General features: G+C 35.4%; 1 protein-coding gene across 1 annotated transcript in view; it reads right to left on the bottom strand.

The window, feature by feature from the left end:
- Positions 1 to 4,016: 4,016 nt before the first annotated feature.
- LOC134537281 (transmembrane protease serine 9-like) overlaps positions 4,017 to 19,028 on the bottom strand; it is a 35,618-nt gene continuing 20,606 nt past the window's right edge. The window contains exons 8-14 of the mRNA XM_063377555.1: positions 17,555 to 17,648; positions 13,454 to 13,613; positions 11,035 to 11,206; positions 9,408 to 9,574; positions 7,080 to 7,178; positions 6,645 to 6,784; positions 4,017 to 4,373 (exon numbers count right to left, since the gene is read on the bottom strand). Coding sequence (XP_063233625.1) covers positions 4,200 to 4,373; positions 6,645 to 6,784; positions 7,080 to 7,178; positions 9,408 to 9,574; positions 11,035 to 11,206; positions 13,454 to 13,613; positions 17,555 to 17,648 — 1,006 coding nt within the window. The 3' untranslated portion in view covers positions 4,017 to 4,199. The remainder of the gene's footprint in view (positions 4,374 to 6,644; positions 6,785 to 7,079; positions 7,179 to 9,407; positions 9,575 to 11,034; positions 11,207 to 13,453; positions 13,614 to 17,554; positions 17,649 to 19,028) is intronic.

The raw sequence follows: 19,028 nt of genomic DNA, 5'->3' as shown, positions 1-19,028 counted from the left end.
TGGCAAAGTTAATATTTACCGGTACAGAAAGTATATATTACGTTCCGAAAGCGAATGAGGCATGAACAATGTGGTATCCGTTGCCATGGAGACGAAAAAAAGCGTTATCAACAATACTACAGCCGATGCTATGAAGACCAAGGATGAATCAAAAATGCACCGGTCTTTACCATGGAGATCGCCTGGAAAACATGGTTCAAAATCTCTGGGGAAAATAAAATTCAAAAAAGAAAAAAAGTGAATTTCGAAAAAGTCTCTTCGAGGTGCAAACGGACTCCCCCTGGAGAATCCACGTGCCTAATTTCACTGCTCTAGTCCTCACCGACTCCGCGCTAAATAAACTCTCCTTTATTTATATAAGCTGTATCCGAATACATATGGATGCGTCTACAGCACATACAAGCTTACATCCCTTAGCAAATGAAGCCACAATGTAAAGGACGCATTTAATTTGGATTGATATTATATGAATACTTATACCGCTAGCACCACCTGTTGACAATTAGTCGTACTAATGTGCACGTTGCCATATCGAGTAGTAATATCTACGAATATTCAGCAAACAGTAAATAAAGACAAAAAAATATATACCGTGTGCTTATAAATGTTAGTGATCAAAATAAAAGTTTGTTTTGTTATGAATTTCAAAATATTAAAAATACTCAAAATGAGCATTAAATCCACCTATAAGTTTACAGTTCGCCTTTCGGTCATTTTTATTAACGTGTTAATTTTTCTCTATTATAGTTATCACGCTTAAAAATCTTACGGCAAAAACTTAACTAATATTATATACAAATAAAATAAAACATGATCCCGAAGCTAATGGATGTAAGGACACGGTAGTGGATGCGAATGTTTCATTCCTAGAAATCTCGATTTAGTGGACACGTGAAGGAATGCACTGGCATCCCTTGTGAGAATTCTGAATCAACGCAAAGATGACCGCGTCCACTATGATGCACTTCTGGTGGATCCCTTAGCTAACTTTACAAGAGAATTAACGATTTTTTTTGTTAAATTTAATCTTTTATGTTATATCGCTTCTAAGATACTTTTGATACGGTTAATTGACTTCATTTATTAATCTAGAAAGTAAGCAATTCTTTATCTTTGGAATTATGAAATACATTTGTAAAGATATGAGTTTTTAAGTTTTTTGTATAGATATTGTAATTTTGTAGCCTTTACCATAGTAGCATTTGCCAAAAGGTAAAGTTAACAACTGTCTTAACACTATATACTTATTAAAAATTAGTTTATCTCTTTTAAATGTTCCATTTTAGACCGAACTACTTGTATGTAGTCTGCCAAGATTAGATTTGTCTGCTTATTATAAAACACAACAAACAATAAACTCTTTTCCTTTGTCATGTTTTATATATATATATATATATATATATATATATATATGTATATATATGTATATATATATATATAAAATGTTCATAATTTATTACTTGACTGAACATTAATTTTGCCTCTTAAAAATTGTAATTTTTTTCTAATATTAACTACCTACTGTGTAAAAGAAAACAATAGTTGAAAATATGCCAATTATATTAAGTGTTATCAACGGAATGACTTTACTATCAAAGTTTCTTGACTATACATAGTACAAAATAGATGAATATTATACCGGTAAATGAGCTTTACCTCAAGGAGAGGCCACATTAATTTTTAATAATCAACATTTTTTTAAAATAATATTTTTTACGCTTAAAACACAAAATTAGCAGAAAAATAAGTTAAAATTAAAATGTATTTCTCCGGGAGGGATTTTAAAAGTTAGAAAGGTTTTGTATGGATTTCAACCTTTTATCTGCTTATCTATTAAAATTATGTATTGTACACATTTCTGAGCGTAGAATAAAAAGCCTGGGCGTAATTTTTTCAAGCATTACCATGTCAATAAATACACTACCTATGATTTCTACGAATCATGTATGACATTATTTTTGAAAAAAATTGTCTCAAAATTTTTTTCTGGAATATTTCATACACGTTTTTCATAGTGCGAGGATGAATATGGACCCCTCACCATAGAATTCAAATTCTTAGGATACTTATTTAAATTCAGCTTAAGTCTTCCACCATTAAAATAATGACGAATTTAATTTAATTTAAAAATTATTTGGCTGTGTATACTCATTCATATATTATTCAGTACATCGACTCTAATATTTTTCTTTTTTTATCTGTGTAAAAATTGGAAAATAATGCTGAAAATATCAAGCAGAAGCAAGAAAACTATATGAATTGAAAGTCCATTACTGATCGTCTGGACCAGGGGCGCAACAACAGGGGGGGGCAAGGTTATTTTGCCCCCCCCCCCCTCTGAAACCTTGAAATGGGGGCAAACGGGGGCAAAGAAAGTGCTGTGTAATCAATTTTTAGATGATAAAACTGCTAAAATAGCACTATTTTCCACCTTGAAATACAAATTTTCCCGGGGGAGGACCCCCGGACCCCCCGCTTCAATAGGAGGATCGATGATTCTTTATAAAAAGGTATATTGCCCCCCCCCCCTTTTGGAAATTTAGTTGTTGCGCCCCTGGTCTCGACTACCAATCACATAAACTGGTAAAAGTACACGCGAATCTCTTCATCTACCATTCGACTGCTCTCGCGTATCACACGTGTCTATGTCACAATGCAATCCGTGTGACGCACAACCATAAAAGTCTTGAAATACCAAAATAATCTAAGATAACTTTTAAAGCATTGACGGATATCGCCCATTATGTGTTCGAAAATAATCATCAACTTTTCCCATTCACTATATATCACACTCCGAACAAAACACTTAACTGACCTAAGTGAAAAAAAAAGTTCAATTTCTGATATGATAGCTACCCACGTTCATGAGACCATCAACTATATCAATTGTGCAACTGTAAAAAAATGTACCTATAAGATGGAAGGTATCACTTCAGACACATGTTGATCTTAGTGTTTAGCATTTTAAATTACCATGTTTTAATGTTTCTTTCTTTAAATCAGGTTTTAATGTTGGGTGTAAAGCCGTTATAAAATTTTCAAACATTAATTAGACTTAGTCATCGGCATCTTCAGGATAACAGTGGAATATTCCGGCATATTACGAGATTGGCTGAAGCTGGTAGCAGATATAACGAAATTCCTCCTGATAACTTAGAAAGCAGACACGCTTTGGAAATTTGGCTGGAGCCGTCGGCCAATCAGAGGCAACGTTTCTCCTTATTAGATATTTATTGTCAGAAGAAAATGAATTTCAAATTTGCATCAGGTAGCATGGTTGTAATACTAAACCAGAGCATCAGCAATTTATATGGTATCTCTTAAATTCTTCCAATTTTATTTTTTTGTAATCAGGTAATGGTAAAAGCTGACATTTTTCACCATAAACCTATGTAAAATATTTTTTTTTGTCCTTGAATAACTTTTCCTGAACAAAAACAAAGTCATTTAGTCCTACAATAGCTTTTGAGCAATGTTATTTTTAAATATTTCACAATATTTAACTACATCTAATTAACATGAACATATTTTTGTGATTGTTTCTTGGCTACAAAACCGAGGTAAATCCATAAAAATTAAGATAGGCTATTCTCGATACCGACCTTGTAGATCGCTGTAACAAGACACGTCTAAAAGTCGGGCGCATTATGTTTCCGAATGTGACTTCAACCCAGAAGCCAAGAGGCAGTTTGTGACAGTGGCCACGACTGCAGACGATATATGTATATGTATTTATAAATATATATAATTATATGTGTATCGTGTGGTTACTGGAAGAAGTCATTAAATTATAGAAACAAGATACACATTCGCCTGTCAACAAAGAGACAAAATTTTACTTGCCAAAAAAATTCACTATTTCAAAAAACAGATATATTCTCAAAATTTCCTGTTCTCATTGAAATACCACATTTTTACAATAATTCTACAACAAGCTTAAAGTCTAAACATTGTAATATTTTGTCAAATCCCTTTGGAATTTTCTATATAATATTTAAGGTTGATGGGGAAAAAGATTTTTATGATGTCCTTCCTCACGTTTTAATAGTCACCAATAAAAAGACAATTTACAGCCAGATTGTTTGTGAAAGTTACTTGAACGGGCAGCTCAAGTACCCAAGTGGCATGAAGAGTTTTTGTCGGCTCTTCCCCAGGCGGCGGTCTGGCAACTCTGGAAGGTAGCGGCCCACTCGATCTCTTCACGGACGCAGGGCGAGGCCGCTGTTGGCGGAGATCCAGTTGAGGTAGCTGGTGACGCGGACGAAGGCGGCCGGGTTGCCGGCGGGGCAGTTCTGCAGGCCGAACGAGACTATGCCGACCTCCGTGTACTGTCCGTCAGCCTCCCTGATCACCAGAGGACCGCCGCTGTCGCCCTGAAAAGGAATAACAATCGTCAGGAGACGTAGCCGAAGTCACTTGAAACCTCACCATAGTCGTATTACGACTCCCAAAACATCACGGAAATTTTGCTTGGCCACGCCTGATGATGGTAAAAACGTATGAATTATATCTTGGTCGTTGAACTCAGTCACATCCACAAAATACAGTACTTGCAATGTTTTGGGTGTCCTGCAAACATGACACAGACTATCAGCTGGACAACAAGCAGTGTTAAGCAATATCCACGTAGTACTGCATACATGGCCAAATCCTTTCCTTGAAATATAGGTGTCTGTTAAATTTTCTTGCTTGGCTTTGGCATGATAGTGACACTCTGGACCCGCGCTCCGAGGGCGAACAGTTCTTAATCATGGACTGTCCTTCCTGATTATATATTTCCCATAGTTTTTTCCAAACTGTTCGGAGTGGTCCTCGACCATACAGCCTCTCACCTCTGGTTGCAACCTACTTATTCGTCGAGTTATTGACGGTGTTTACCAACGAGGGCTATGATGACCAGATTATCCCAACCGCAGGCATCCTCTCTTACCGAAAGGTTAATGGAAAGGTGAGCGTGCTGAATTTGCGAATAACAGCAGATGTGATTGAAACCTCCCCCTGGGAAGAAGGGGGGGGGGGGGGTCCACTACCAAGTGCGTATAGCTGTTAGTTCTCAACAGCCTTAATTATACATGATATTTTTAGGCTATGGTAATTGATAAGTTTGGGTGGTTCTCTGTTACGCCTATCTTTAATTTAAACTTAAGCTTTAATAGGCTACAAACTCCCTGAGCCTTGTTACTTGGAGTTGGTGGATAGCCGAGAATTTTATTGGTAGAGAGACCCATTAGTAGAGACCTGCAAGATTCGCGGATTCATTGACTTCTAGGATAGACTCCACAGTCCTTTAAATACTCGCGGAAATGACACCTGTTTATTGGCTACTGACGCATGAGACGTCTCAACTAGGCTGTCCATAATTCGACATTTTCTTGGTTTAGTGTTTCCCATTGGCTCACAGTTCCCCGGATTAAATGTGGGCCAATCGCAGAAGCTGTACGAAGGTATAGTTGTTTTGATAATAGCCTATCGCGAAATGAATCCTCGAATTTTGCATGTCTCTACCCATTGGTTAAATGGTAACAGTCTGGGCAGCCTACTAGTATCATTGTAAATTGGTAGTAATACAAAATGATCCCTCATCCCTTATGAGGTTTTCTACAGCCATCTGAATCGGATTGAATTGGACATGTACTGGCAGTGATTTCTCTCACAGGCAACATGTTCTGAAAGCTTCCCATTCCAACAGTTGATTGCAGGGTCCTAGATTGAGTATGATAGATTTGAGTATGCGCCAATCAGTGCTTTATGTATGATGTAAATCTAAGCTAACTTCTGGTTAGCTGAGTTGTATTTGGGGGTGGGGAGGGGTGATGGTGTCGATTATGAGATGGGTTCCTCATCCTCTCAGCGTAGTTTTGTCTCCAACCTCCTCCAAATCGCCATGGAATTGCCATATTGCACTTGGAAGCTTTTTCTTTATAAGGAATAGATGCTCAATTTAGGCGCATTGAAGAAAACATTCTGGCAGGTTTGTCTAAAAAGAATGATCCTCCAAATTATTTTAGGCAAATTACTGGGATTGTTTCATACGATAGTCATCAGCCTATTCCTTCCTCAATATCACTTATCTGTGTTTTTTTTAGCTCTTATATATCTCAGGTCTATCACTGCATTAAAGTCAATGTAAACACAAGTTCTGCCTGATGACACGAGCAGAGGACAGTTCCTAAAACGTCGCAGCTGGTTTGTCTTAGGAAACCTACCGTGTTCTTCTGTTCTGTCATCGCTGTTTTGGCCAGAATATCTGATAAGTCTTATAACTGGGTTCAGATGTGCATCGCTGTGTTTTCGTTGAGTTGTCTAGACTATTTGTTTAGTACAACTTTTGGGTTCAACTTTTTGTTACTGTGTTGTCAAATGTATTTTATTTGTCTGTACCTATTGTTCTTGTTGCAACTGTCTGGTAAGTGTAAACCCATTGTGTTCGTATGTGCTGTGATAATAAAAGCAACAATCCAGTTCGACACTTTATTTTAAGACTGTAGTGAAGGTGAGCTACCACTTCAGACAGTCACTGTTGTTTGGTTTTGGCTAATGGTTTCACTAAAAGTTATTTGTATTAAACCTTAAGTTGAGTTAATTAAAATTTTTAAACATATGTTTTTGGGGGGCATATTTATAGTTTACTGCAGGTGACTCACGTTGCACGGACTCCTTCCTTCGGTTCCTAGAGAGCAAATATTGGACGCACGCAGTCTGATGCCGAAAGTATTGGCACACGCCGCGTTGGTGATGATGGAGACGTCAGCAAACAAAAGATTTGCTGAAGCAGTGTTCGTCGCTGCGGACAACAAACATTGGTCAATATTTTCTAGTTGAAAAATAAATGTTACACCAAGCAGTTTTTTGTCACTGGATGCTGGAAATAAAAATAATGCAATCTTTTAATACTAGCATATTTTGACGAGTTTTGGAGCAATGAATTTTCAATGAAAAAAAAAATGAATAAAACTAATTTACTTTTTTTGTAAACCAAAACACTCTCGGTGTAAACTTTACAAAAATATAATCGACATACAACATTTTTATTTCAGGCTAACATGATTAACAATAATATTATATTATATTGCACTTACTGCTGGATGTTCGTCCAAAGCCACTGACTACGGCGTTTTCTCCAGCGTATGTTTTGGATGCATCTGACAGAGAAGGAAGTCGAATAGCGTTGATGATATCTGTAAACAAAGTATACGAATATTCTTTAAAATTCTGGATGTCACTGAAATGCATCTACAATTATGTGTATTTAAATTATTATCATAAATTTACATATTTTGTTAGAGGAAAAACTTAAAACAAAAAAAATCCTTCATTATTTTGATAACCTTCTAAATCTAATGAACAAATCTTATTTTGATTTTGAAATGTTTTAATCGTCCTAGGAAATATTTATGTAACAAAATCTACATCGAGTTGCATTCAAAATTACATCAAAGACTACTGCACATTTATGTTTGCCTGAACGAAAAAATTGAATTGTTCACAAAACATGCTCGTTTAGAACATTAGAATATTCGGAGCTTCTTGTGGACGAATATGAAGTACTTATATAACTGATTTATGAATTAACAGAACCATTAAGAACAATTAATATCTTATAATTAAGACCTTATTTAACAGAACATATTTGTTAGATATTGGTTAGAAATGGTTTTTCCTTATTGCATTTTTTATTTTAAAATCAATGATATAACTATCATAAACATGCAAAAATAATTTTGATTTCTGCTCTATTCGATTTATGTTATATGTTGTGGAATTAATTTCGCCGGTTTTCATTTCATTCACAAATGAACCGGGGACACCACAAACATATAAAAATTGAATTTATTATAAAAATTTGTGTCACATAATAATTAAAAAATTATGTATATGTATGTATAACTACATACATACAACAAATATGACTGGAAAACAAACTCACTCTAAATTAACATGGTATAAAACCACTGCATTACCGAAAATATTAGAAATATAGTTTTGTATTTTATCGTCTTATTGACTGAATGTTAAAACGGCTAAAGTATTTCAAAGTGCTCAAATTCCTTGATATGCACAATAAATAGAGAATGTGAGTTCAAATTAATTTTAACAACTGATATCCTGAAGATACCGACTGCAATGTCCACTGTAACATCGTGGATTATATCTTCAAACTTTCCGTGTCTAAAATTCAAAGCCACAACCAGTTCAGGTACTGACTTATAAAGCCTACGAACTTGAACAGATACTGAAAATAATTAAGAGGAGATTATTTCTAAAAATTTTAAATTTTTTAACTGTTTTGATATAAATTAATTCTTGTTATATATTTAATTTTTTGGTATATAATTTATAGAAGGAGCTTCTCGAAAATATTCTACATAATTTTATTTCAGTCTGTCCTTTGTTAACATTGTTACCAGCGATAAAAATTTAACTGTTAAAAAAACTACACCAGTTCAGAAATTTGGACCTAAATAGTACCAAAGATGTACCCTTGCCATGTTATGCCAAACGAATGTTTTATTGAAAATGTAATTGTAACTGTGACTTAGTAGGTATGTATGAGTATGAGGAAAATATAAAATGTCGAGGACTGATCCCCTTTGGATCAGCACATTGTAGAATTTTTATAAATGTTCTACTACACAAAGCAAGTAAGATGTGCGAAAAAATTCAAGAAACTATCCATTAAAAATACCTTATCTGATTAATTTCATCTTGGTCACTTAATATAAGTTAATTGTCTGTGTTTCCACAGGTGGTCACTGCATACAACTTAACTTCTATGGTCTTACTTTCCGAAAATTTCTTCACAAAGAACTTTTAACGGATTAAAATAAAATTGGTTGTCTGTAAATTCGGTTTAAGTACGATAGTTTAACGTGACAACGTCATAACAAAACATTTATGAAATGATTGCATACTTTTATGAATAAAATTGAATCACTTTTATTTTAATAATAAAAGAATAAATACTTGAAATTATACTAGTAATCAGATTTTTAAAATGCAAGAATAATTAACCTTTATTGCCGAAATTGTTGTAATAAGCAATGTAAACCCCATTACCTTTTCACTTCACTTTATAAACAGTCGACGAAACAGTTCACGTGTAGATGACTTGTAATTAATTTTAAAAATTTGCGTTTAGCTAAAAAGTTTAAATACAATTATGAACAAGTTTTCATATAAATAAATATGTAATCAAATATCCATCATGAATTATATGAATCACCATAATTTTTTAGTCAATTTCTTAGTGTAACGGTATACAGCGTAACGGAACAATGTGCGTAACGGGACACTTTTTCATGCGTGCAGCCGGCGTTCATCGATTTATTAGACGTTGTCACGTCAAAAATAGTGGAAACACAAATTGGTGTGTCGAAGAAAGGCCCAGATGGGGAGTTGCTACCCACTGTTGAAGGCGACCACAGAGGACAGCCGCAGCAGGCCGATGTCGTTCAGGATGAGCAGCTGGCTGTAGCTGCCATGGATGAGCGCCTGCCTTGCCTCCTGGGTGATCGCGCCGGGCTGGGCAACTGCCCTGCTAGTGGCGCCCAGGGTGACCTCGAAGGACGAGAACCTGCAAGAGAGTAGGCAAAACCTCCCAACGTCGGCAGCATCTTTCAAGAGCACGTACATACGTCGATTGCACCACACGCTAAACATACTCAAATGAAACGCAAAGTCTGAGCAATGGAAATTTTTGTTAGACCAGCTGACCATTCAGCGCGGAAGCAAACACGTCCTTTCTGGCCCGGCCGAATAGGGCGATGGATTATCTTCCCGATGGCCGCCAATTAAAAGGAAACGATAGTTAGCATTAACATGCCTTATTTAAGTCCAATGAGCTTTAAGATTTTTCCCCCAAAATTTATCTGTCCCTACCAATGAGCTTAGTGCAACACCTTCAACAAAACCATTATATGCTAACATAGTAAATTACCTCTCAACATTTAACCTTATTTTACCCCCGTTGAAGAAATAGTGAATTTAGCTCCTTAATGAAAATGTTTAAAAGCCATCTTTGTTTTATTTTCCATGTAAGACATCGAGGTTAACTTTATTAAATACATCAGTTAGGTGAATAAATACAATCATTTCTGCTTTTGCCGGAATGATTTTGGGAAATCAAGGAAAACCGATCAAAATTACCATTAATAGATAACGAACCAGAATGCGACACCAGCATACAACGTTGCTACAAGTAATGGCTTGGGGCAGAAGCCATCATAATTACATGAGTTGGATAGATTTTTGGTTAAACACGTCGTCAATATTGGAGTTATCTGAAGCCGATGAGGTTAGAAACTGTAAGCTGAAGCAGCAAAGGAAGGCATGGTAGAGAGAACAAGAGTACCGCGAAAATTTCCCAATTGTTCATGGCAACTTCAACCACATTTTCAGCATGTTGAAATTCCGAGTTTATCCCCCGGCAAGAATGAAATGTTTTTCAGGGACAAGTGATTTGCTCGCATAACCACCCGGGCAACATAAGTAACCTAAATTTATTCAACTTGCTCGATATGCAGGACACATAGTTCCATCAATGCACGATTTTCAACTAATAACGTTCCATTTTATCTAGTTACATTGACTTGGGTGGGATGCTAAGCACTAGATCTTTCATTCATTTATAGCAGTAGTAGCTGAATTCGTCACTAGAAAATATTTTCTATGACTGAAAATATGCATGACTAAAAGTAAATTATTGCTTGGACACAGTCTAAGCCAGAATCTGGTCTTTTTTATATCAGGAAAGTTAAAGTTTTGTAGTAATGTAGTTTTTGCTCTAAAGTCAAGTCAAAGTGAAACAATTGGTTTCCCATACGGTTATTGCCAATTGTGACTTTGTCTCTAAAAAAAAAAGCGGAGAAGTATCAATGTTTAGTTTGTAATCTCCTTTAAATTTTAGCTCCATGGTATTAGCAGTGGCTCGTGCTCAAACAAACATTTTCGTTCGTCTCAACAAGCCGTTTGCTGCGGCAAAGCCAGGTGGTTTTGGCAGTGTAAGGTGTTCAGCACTTGCTGCTGCTCACGTACCCGCTGAGGCAGTGGGCGGCCGTGAGCACCCACTCGCTGGAGATGAGGGAACCACCACAGAGGCTGGTTCCTCCCATGATGATGAACGCCTGCCAGGGGATGTCGCCCTGGCTCACCGCAGTTCCGGTGATGATGCGGGAACCGGGCTTAGTGTACACCCTGCCGGCATCCTCTGCAACCGACAAGGACATCGTACATGTCTAAATTCGTCCAGCAGAAAGATTCAGCAAGTGTATTAACTAGATAAATGGGGAATAAATGAAACCAATCGATGACATCTCGGTTTCAAAATTTTAAGGCCATTTCAATTTTCTGTCCGTTGATTATAAAAGTGCATAGTTTTCCCTGTGAAGACTTTGGTATTATGAATTTAAGTATGGAAGATGGCAATGCAAGCACAAACACAAGAAGATTAATGTTGGCCAATTCATATTTTCCTTTTTTTTTTGCAGCTACGTGGTTTGAAAACAGATATTTAAAAAGGGTGTTAAAGAACTTTTTTAGCAGATTGTAATTTTTGTTTCTTGCATTTTTTGTGTGGTTTATATAAATATGATACAGAATTTTTTTTAACAATATGACACTTTCATCTCCCATATCTCCCGTTCGACTCTTGAAATTTACACAGTAAAAATTCCTGAAGGGCTGTCACCTTATTGGAGAACGATACCGGTTGTGTTATCTGGCCTAAAACTATTTGAAACAAACATGGCGCCTCTCGGTTCCTATTTTTCACTCTCATTTCTTGCTCTCTACACATTAAGTATTCCTGAAGGACAGTCACTGTGTCGAGGAAGGTTGCTTAGGACCAAGTCCTTGGTGTCCTCCGGACTAAAAATTTTTTTGAAACAAACATGGCGCCCTCTCAGATCTTATACCTCCCCCTCTATCTTGCTTTTTTTACGCAGAAAATATTTCTGAAGGACAGTCACTGTGTTGAGGAAGGTCGCTTAGGACCAGGTCCTTGGTGTCCTCCGGACTAAAAAAAAAAAAAAAACTTTTTTGAAACAAAGATGGCGCCCTCTCAGTTCTTATACCTCCCCCTCTATCTTGCTTTCTACGCAGAAAATATTCCTGAAGGGCATTCACTGTGTTGAGGAAGATTGCTTAGGACCATGTCCTTGGCATCCTCCGGACTAAAACAAATTTTTTGAAACAAACATAGCGCCCTCACAGTTCTTGTACCTCCCCCTCTATCTTGCTTTCTACGCAGAAAATATTCCTGAAGGGCAATCACTGTGTTGAGGAAGGTTGCTTAGGACCATGTCCTTGGCATCCTCCGGACTAAAACAAATTTTTTGAAACAAACATGGTGCCCTCTCAGTTCTTATACCTCCCCCTCTATCTTACTGTCTACGCAGAAAATATTCCTAAAGGACAGTCACTGTGTTGAGGAAGGTTGCTTAGGACCAGGTCCTTGGTGTCCTCCGGACTAAAAAAAACTTTTTGGAACAAACATGGCGCCCTCTCAGTTCTTACATCTCCCCCTCTATATTGTTTACTACGGAGAAAATATTCATGAAGGACAGTCACTGTTTTGAGGAAGGTTGCTTAGGAACAGGTCCTTGGCGTCCTCCAGACTAAAAAAAACTTTTTGGAACAAACATGGCGCCCTCTCAGTTCTTACATCTCCCCCTCTATATTGTTTACTACGGAGAAAATATTCATGAAGGACAGTCACTGTTTTGAGGAAGGTTGCTTAGGAACAGGTCCTTGGCGTCCTCCAGACTAAAAAAAACTTTTTGGAACAAACATGGCGCCCTCTCAGTTCTTACATCTCCCCCTCTATATTGCTTAATACGCAGAAAATATTCATGAAGGATAGTCACTGGGTTGAGGAAGTTTGCTTAGGACCAGGTCCTTGGCGTCCTCCGGACTAAAAAAAAAAACTTTTTGGAACAAACATGGCGCCCTCTCAGTTCTTACATCTCCCCCTCTATATTGCTTAATACGCAGAAAATATTCATGAAGGACAGTCACTGGGTTGAGGAAGTTTGCTTAGGACCAGGTCCTTGGCGTCCTCCGGACTAAAAAAAAAAACTTTTTGGAACAAACATGGCGCCCTCTCAGTTCTTACATCTCCCCCTCTATATTGCTTAATACGCAGAAAATATTCATGAAGGACAGTCACTGGGTTGAGGAAGTTTGCTTAGGACCAGGTCCTTGGCGTCCTCCGGACTAAAAAAATAAACTTTTTGGAACAAACATGGCGCCCTCTCAGTTCTTACATCTCCCCCTCTATATTGTTTACTACGGAGAAAATATTCATGAAGGACAGTCACTGGGTTGAGGAAGTTTGCTTAGGACCAGGTCCTTGGCGTCCTCCGGACTAAAAAAATAAACTTTTTGGAACAAAGATGGCGCCCTCTTAGTCCTATAATTGCTCTACACGCGGTCAGTGTTTCTGAAGGACACTCGCCTGGTTGGGGCACGGTGCCCGGGACCAGGCCCGCGGTGTCCTCGGGCTGGAAGTCCTCCGCGGCGGCGTACACGTCGCGCCATTCTTCGGCCGTGTAGCGCGGGTTGCCCTCCACCTCGGGGTGCACGAACTGCAGGCTCCTCCAGTCGCCCGCGGCCGCCTGCGACCGCAGAACACAGCTGGCGTTACTCTTTCACATTACGCCTCCTTTGAGTTTGGACGTCTCTAGTGGTGGGCAGTGAAATCCATACCTGTTACTTTTTCACCGATATCAAAATTTCACGGGTATACCTGCGACCAGTTTCTACAAGTATCAGTGAAATTCGGTGAAATTGATTACCTACAGTAATACGACCACTAGCTTTTAGTGTCCACATAATCGTTGAATTAAGTTTCTGACATTTTCAATCTTAGTACAATCATTTTTTTATGTATATATTTTGAAGTAAAACTTTATGTGGAGTATACGAATTGCATAATTGTAATATTTACAGTAAAAAAAAAATCACCGTTCACCGAATGAAAGCCTAGCAGAATATCACGGAAGATAATGAATTCTCATAAATGTTTTAAAATTAATATGTGTTCGTTATATTATTGAACTGAAAGGACAGGGATATAAATATGGAATCAATATTATTTTAAAAAAATTAAAATAATTATTATGTAGTATTTTTCAATTATAACTCGAAATAAACTCAAAACAAAATGAAAGGTTTCTGTGAAAAACATTGCATGTATTTAATTTCATCATTCACCGAGAGGCAGTGATTTCACTTATCCCCTTTATTTCACCATTTTTCGGTGCGAGGAAGCAGTTTACGTTTACGAGCATTACTAGAGAGAGATTTCACCGTTCACCGTTTAATTTCACAGGAACCTAAATTTCACTGGAACCGATTTCACTGATACTCAAAAGTAACAGGTAAGCCTACCACTAGACGTCTCCATCATTTGTCCGCAGAATGCAACATACAGGAAGATTCATTGGCGTAGCTGTGTTCATAAAGTTGGGGGGGGAGGGGGACAAATAATGATTTTGATGTCATGTAAACCCATTCCCCTCTTACTAAGACGGGGGGTCCGGGGGTCCTCCACCGGAAAATTTTGATTTTAAAAGTGCAAAATAGCACTTTTTAAGCAGTTTTTGTATCTAACCATTGGATACATCGATGTTCAAGTTATTATTGTTTCCTTAAGATAAAATTTTATAAGTGAAGAAATTACGAATAAAGTTGGGCAGAATAATATTATAAAATAAAAATATCACGGTCTAGAAAGTTGGGGGGGACAGTCCCTTCCACCCAAAAAGTTCAGGGGGACACGTCCCCCCTGTCCCCCCCGGTTCCTACGCCCCTGGGAAGATAACTCTCTCAACACAAAACTTATATAAAAATATTAAATAGTAAAAAGATACTGCAAATGAATGTTATTACTTTGTAAAACTGTCGAAGAGTTTTCAAAAAAGGTTTCTTAGCCCGGGGAATTCAGCATTTTTTTTCCAACCAACTTTCACTGATCCACTGTAGATTTTGCAGTTTTTAATGCGGCGTGTTGAGCGCAGTTTGTCCTAAGCGGAAGCGAAATTATGTGACCATCTTCTCAGCTACAAGCTGAGCAACAAATGGGCCCCAGTTGTAGAAAAGCTAAAACCGAACATAAGCAGAGAGCAAGCGGAGCGAAGACATGGTCCAACTCCAGCAAATGAGAAGAGGTCAAAAGTGATTGGACTGTTTGAAGAAGATCCCTGACAGTAGGTTTAGAGCAATACAATATTCATTAGGGTAGTTTTCGTGATATATCCACATACATTTTGGATTATTATGCACTTATAAAAAATACTCGTACAGTTTTGTGGTAGAGTATCTAGTTACTTATAAATACATTGCATTTTGAAATGAATACCAATAATATGGATTTTTACAAATAGTTTCGTGTACTGTTTTTTATGAAAGTTTTTATTTATTGTTTGGTTGTGAGTCCATACAAACTCCCTTTTTTGTAACAGAAATTGTAGACTATTATTTATAATATGTTAGCTATTCAATGATTAAGAGGGTACTTCTAAAATCATCAACCCAGTTAGCAAAAATATTAATTGTTTTTCAGTGCAAAAAGAAAATTAAAAAGTAAATATAAATATTAAAAAAATAAGTATGGTTGTTTATAAATATGAATATAAATATTATGTGTTAAAATTATAATTTGTATACAAATTAATTTGATTTTTTATGATATTCAAGTAAATTTGTTCTCAAAATAGAACAAGTACAGTGTAGTATTGGTCGAAATAAGAATTTGAAGCAATAAAGTTTTTGAATTGAATCCAATTATAGCACGTAAATTAACGCAAATATAAAAATACATCCAACACATAAGTTAGTATCTGTGATAGTCAGACCAGTCAAATTAATATTTCGACAATGATATTAATTGATAAATTAATATGTAACCAAACAAACTAACAATAAAAATACAATAACAACATTTCTACAGTTCTGAAATAATACATGTACTAATGGGTTATGTTACAATATTTTTTGCAATTAAATTATAAATCAGACCACTGGTTTTAGCAAAACATAAGTTATACATTAAATTGTCAACGATCCTCTTTGCGCTAACCAAATATGTGACCAATTCGATAAGGCAGCAAACATTTTTCTCAATAAACCCCTAAATCGTTTCTATTTGTAATTATTGTTGGATATTTATGCCAACTATATTCGATGCTTTAATATTAGACGATATCTAACTTAATTGACGAAATGAAAAAATTAAGTTTTACAACCCAATATTTTAGGACTTATTAATTTACCTCGTCATTTGAGAATCCCTGTTCTGGAATATATATTTTTTGTTGTTCCAAAAAATAATATATCTATAGATGAAAATACTAAAATTTTAACATATTCCAAATAACATTCTTTGCTTTACTTAGCACAACTTACACAGTAAATAAAATAAAAAAATTAACATTGTGCAATCAATTTATTTATGTAAATGTAATCATATTTAAAAATGGCAATATATTTTAAAATAATTATTTAAAAATTATATTAAGCTAAAAAAATATTCTGTACGTGAGCGTACAAACATATATCTTCAATACACTAAGTTTAACTTAAAACCATTCTCTGATATTAATTAGATATATATTTTTTCTTGTTATGATCAAATTTTTAAATGTCAATATTTTCAGGGTCTACTTTGAATAATTTTAATAACAATATTTTGTTTTATAATATAAGTAGACAGGTGGCCATAAACACTGAGGCCTCAAGTTTGTGTTATTAAAGGCTTGGGTTCGACCCTATCCCTACTATGATATAATTTATTAGAACCTTGCAAGTGCAGCAAATTTTCGGAGGCAAATTGATAACCTGAGAAGTCCCATCGTCTTAAGCGTTTTTCGCGAAAGAGTGACCTAAAATGTGCCGAAAATAATTATTTTTCTTAATACACAGCTTCGTTTCTCGAAATAATAAGCACATTAGTCTCTTTGAATTTGAAGAATCATTTTTGAGCAATAAATCTATGCTGGTTTTAAAACCGAATATGCTGTGAAAAATAAATATTGTGTGATTTTAAATAAATTACTTATAATTTTATAAATATAAATGGATTTTGGTACGTATGACGTTGATAAACTCCAACACCGTTTGACCACTCGCCATGAAAGTTGCCACATCGAAGTAGTTTTTTTCCATGGAGAAGGTTTTTTTTGTAACTCGCCGCTAGATGGCGCTGCAGCGCATCAACTTCTAAACCGTTAAACCGATCGCCATTGGCAAACAGAAAATAATAGCTTATAGACATAAAAACAGTAATTGTGTGTCGATTCTCTATGTTCACCACGCTGTCATATAGCGTTTTCCATTTTGCTTTAACTCGTGGACAATATATAACCCTGTGTTCAGCCGGGTCCAATATTTGCATAAGTTTTCAAACTTTTCTTTTTGTCTATTTCCCCAGGTCTATTGCCAAATGAGTTATCATTTATATAAACTATTTTCAAAGTGGAAAGCTGTATGCAAAAACCGTGACTTGAAAAACAATAAATTATAAAAATTATAAATGATTTATGAAACACGACTTTACCTGGGCTGCAGCTACGAAGAGGGTCAGAGCCACTAGAAATTTCATGGTGATAATTTCATTAAAATGCTGATCACCGTTGGGTTTTATAGTACATCTTTTTCATCAAGAAACAAAGAACTTATCAAATTTCAGGGTTCAAGTGTTTGAAAGATATTCATGGCCATATGTCATATATCATTTGCAAATTAATCATTTGTGACAGCATAATTAATTTAAAACGTCAAAAAACTTTATCTGAAGTTGATAATGTCAGATAAATCTTTATCCTTGAGTACGCTGCGAATTCACAACATATTGTTTGACCACGAATACATTGAGCTTACACGTGACGAAGTTTCACGTGATAAGAGAGTGCATGCGTCTTAACTGAATTACCATCAGAGAATTATTTTCAGCCATTCTTTGTGAATTGAACATATAATTATGTATGTTTTGTCAAATTTCCTCCAGTATATATATTAAATTTTATATATATTTTTAATGCTTAAGTAAATGTTATATATTATATACGTATTATATATAACATATAAAATGTTTGATTATAATTGCATTCTCACAAATAATTTTGAAAATTTCATATTCTATTTTTAATGGGAAATGTACTAAGCAAATAAAATATGTTGTTTGTAACATGTAAAAATATATATATTTTTAAATATAGATATAAGTATTAATTTTTGAAACAATAAGAAAAACAATATTCCAGAACAGGGATTCTCGAATGACGAGGTACATTAGTCAATCCTGAAATATCAGGTAGGAATACTTAGTTATTCATTTCGTCAGTTAGGTCATATTTCGTCTTGTCTAGACGCGTAGAATATAGTTTTCGCAAGAATCCAGCAAGTATTACTGCCAATTAGCAAGGACTTAGGAATTTATTGAGATATGCTTAGTATATGGAACATCTGTATTCGTCTATTTAACTTAAAGTTTAATCTCATTGTACTAGTTGCAATGGATAGTTATTAGGGTGATGCTTAAAAGACAAAAAAAAAGTTATTTTTGCTGTAGTTCACCCCACCATTTTGTTCTACTTGATGAGAGAAACAAAATATAAATTTTTAAATTTTTTTGGACAAATTTAGGGGTTGCTACCAAGCTTTGAAGTTATAAAAAATATTGCAAAATTAACATTTTTCAAAATAAAATTTTTTTTGTAGGGAATTAATATCTTTTTAATACAACCCAGTTGTTTGTGGTTGTTCAGTATAAAAATGTTATTAAAACCTAATTTAAATGCTAAAATTATCTCTATTTGGTTTTTAATTACATAATAAAATAACTGGTAAATGGTAAAAAAAACACAATTTGGCAAATAATTATTTTTATTTTCATTTCCTTACAAATAGATATCAAACATGGTCATGTAATACTGTGATAAAGTGTCTGAAATTATATATATATATATATTTAGATTCTTAACGAACAGTATAAATTTTTGTTTTAACGTAATGATGCAATAAAAATACGT

Source organism: Bacillus rossius, chromosome 12 (assembly GCF_032445375.1).
Source record: "Bacillus rossius redtenbacheri isolate Brsri chromosome 12, Brsri_v3, whole genome shotgun sequence".
Classification (NCBI taxonomy): Eukaryota; Metazoa; Arthropoda; class Insecta; order Phasmatodea; family Bacillidae; genus Bacillus; species Bacillus rossius.
Note: the sequence above shows the minus strand (reverse complement) of the source record. Positions and strands in the feature narration are given on the sequence as shown.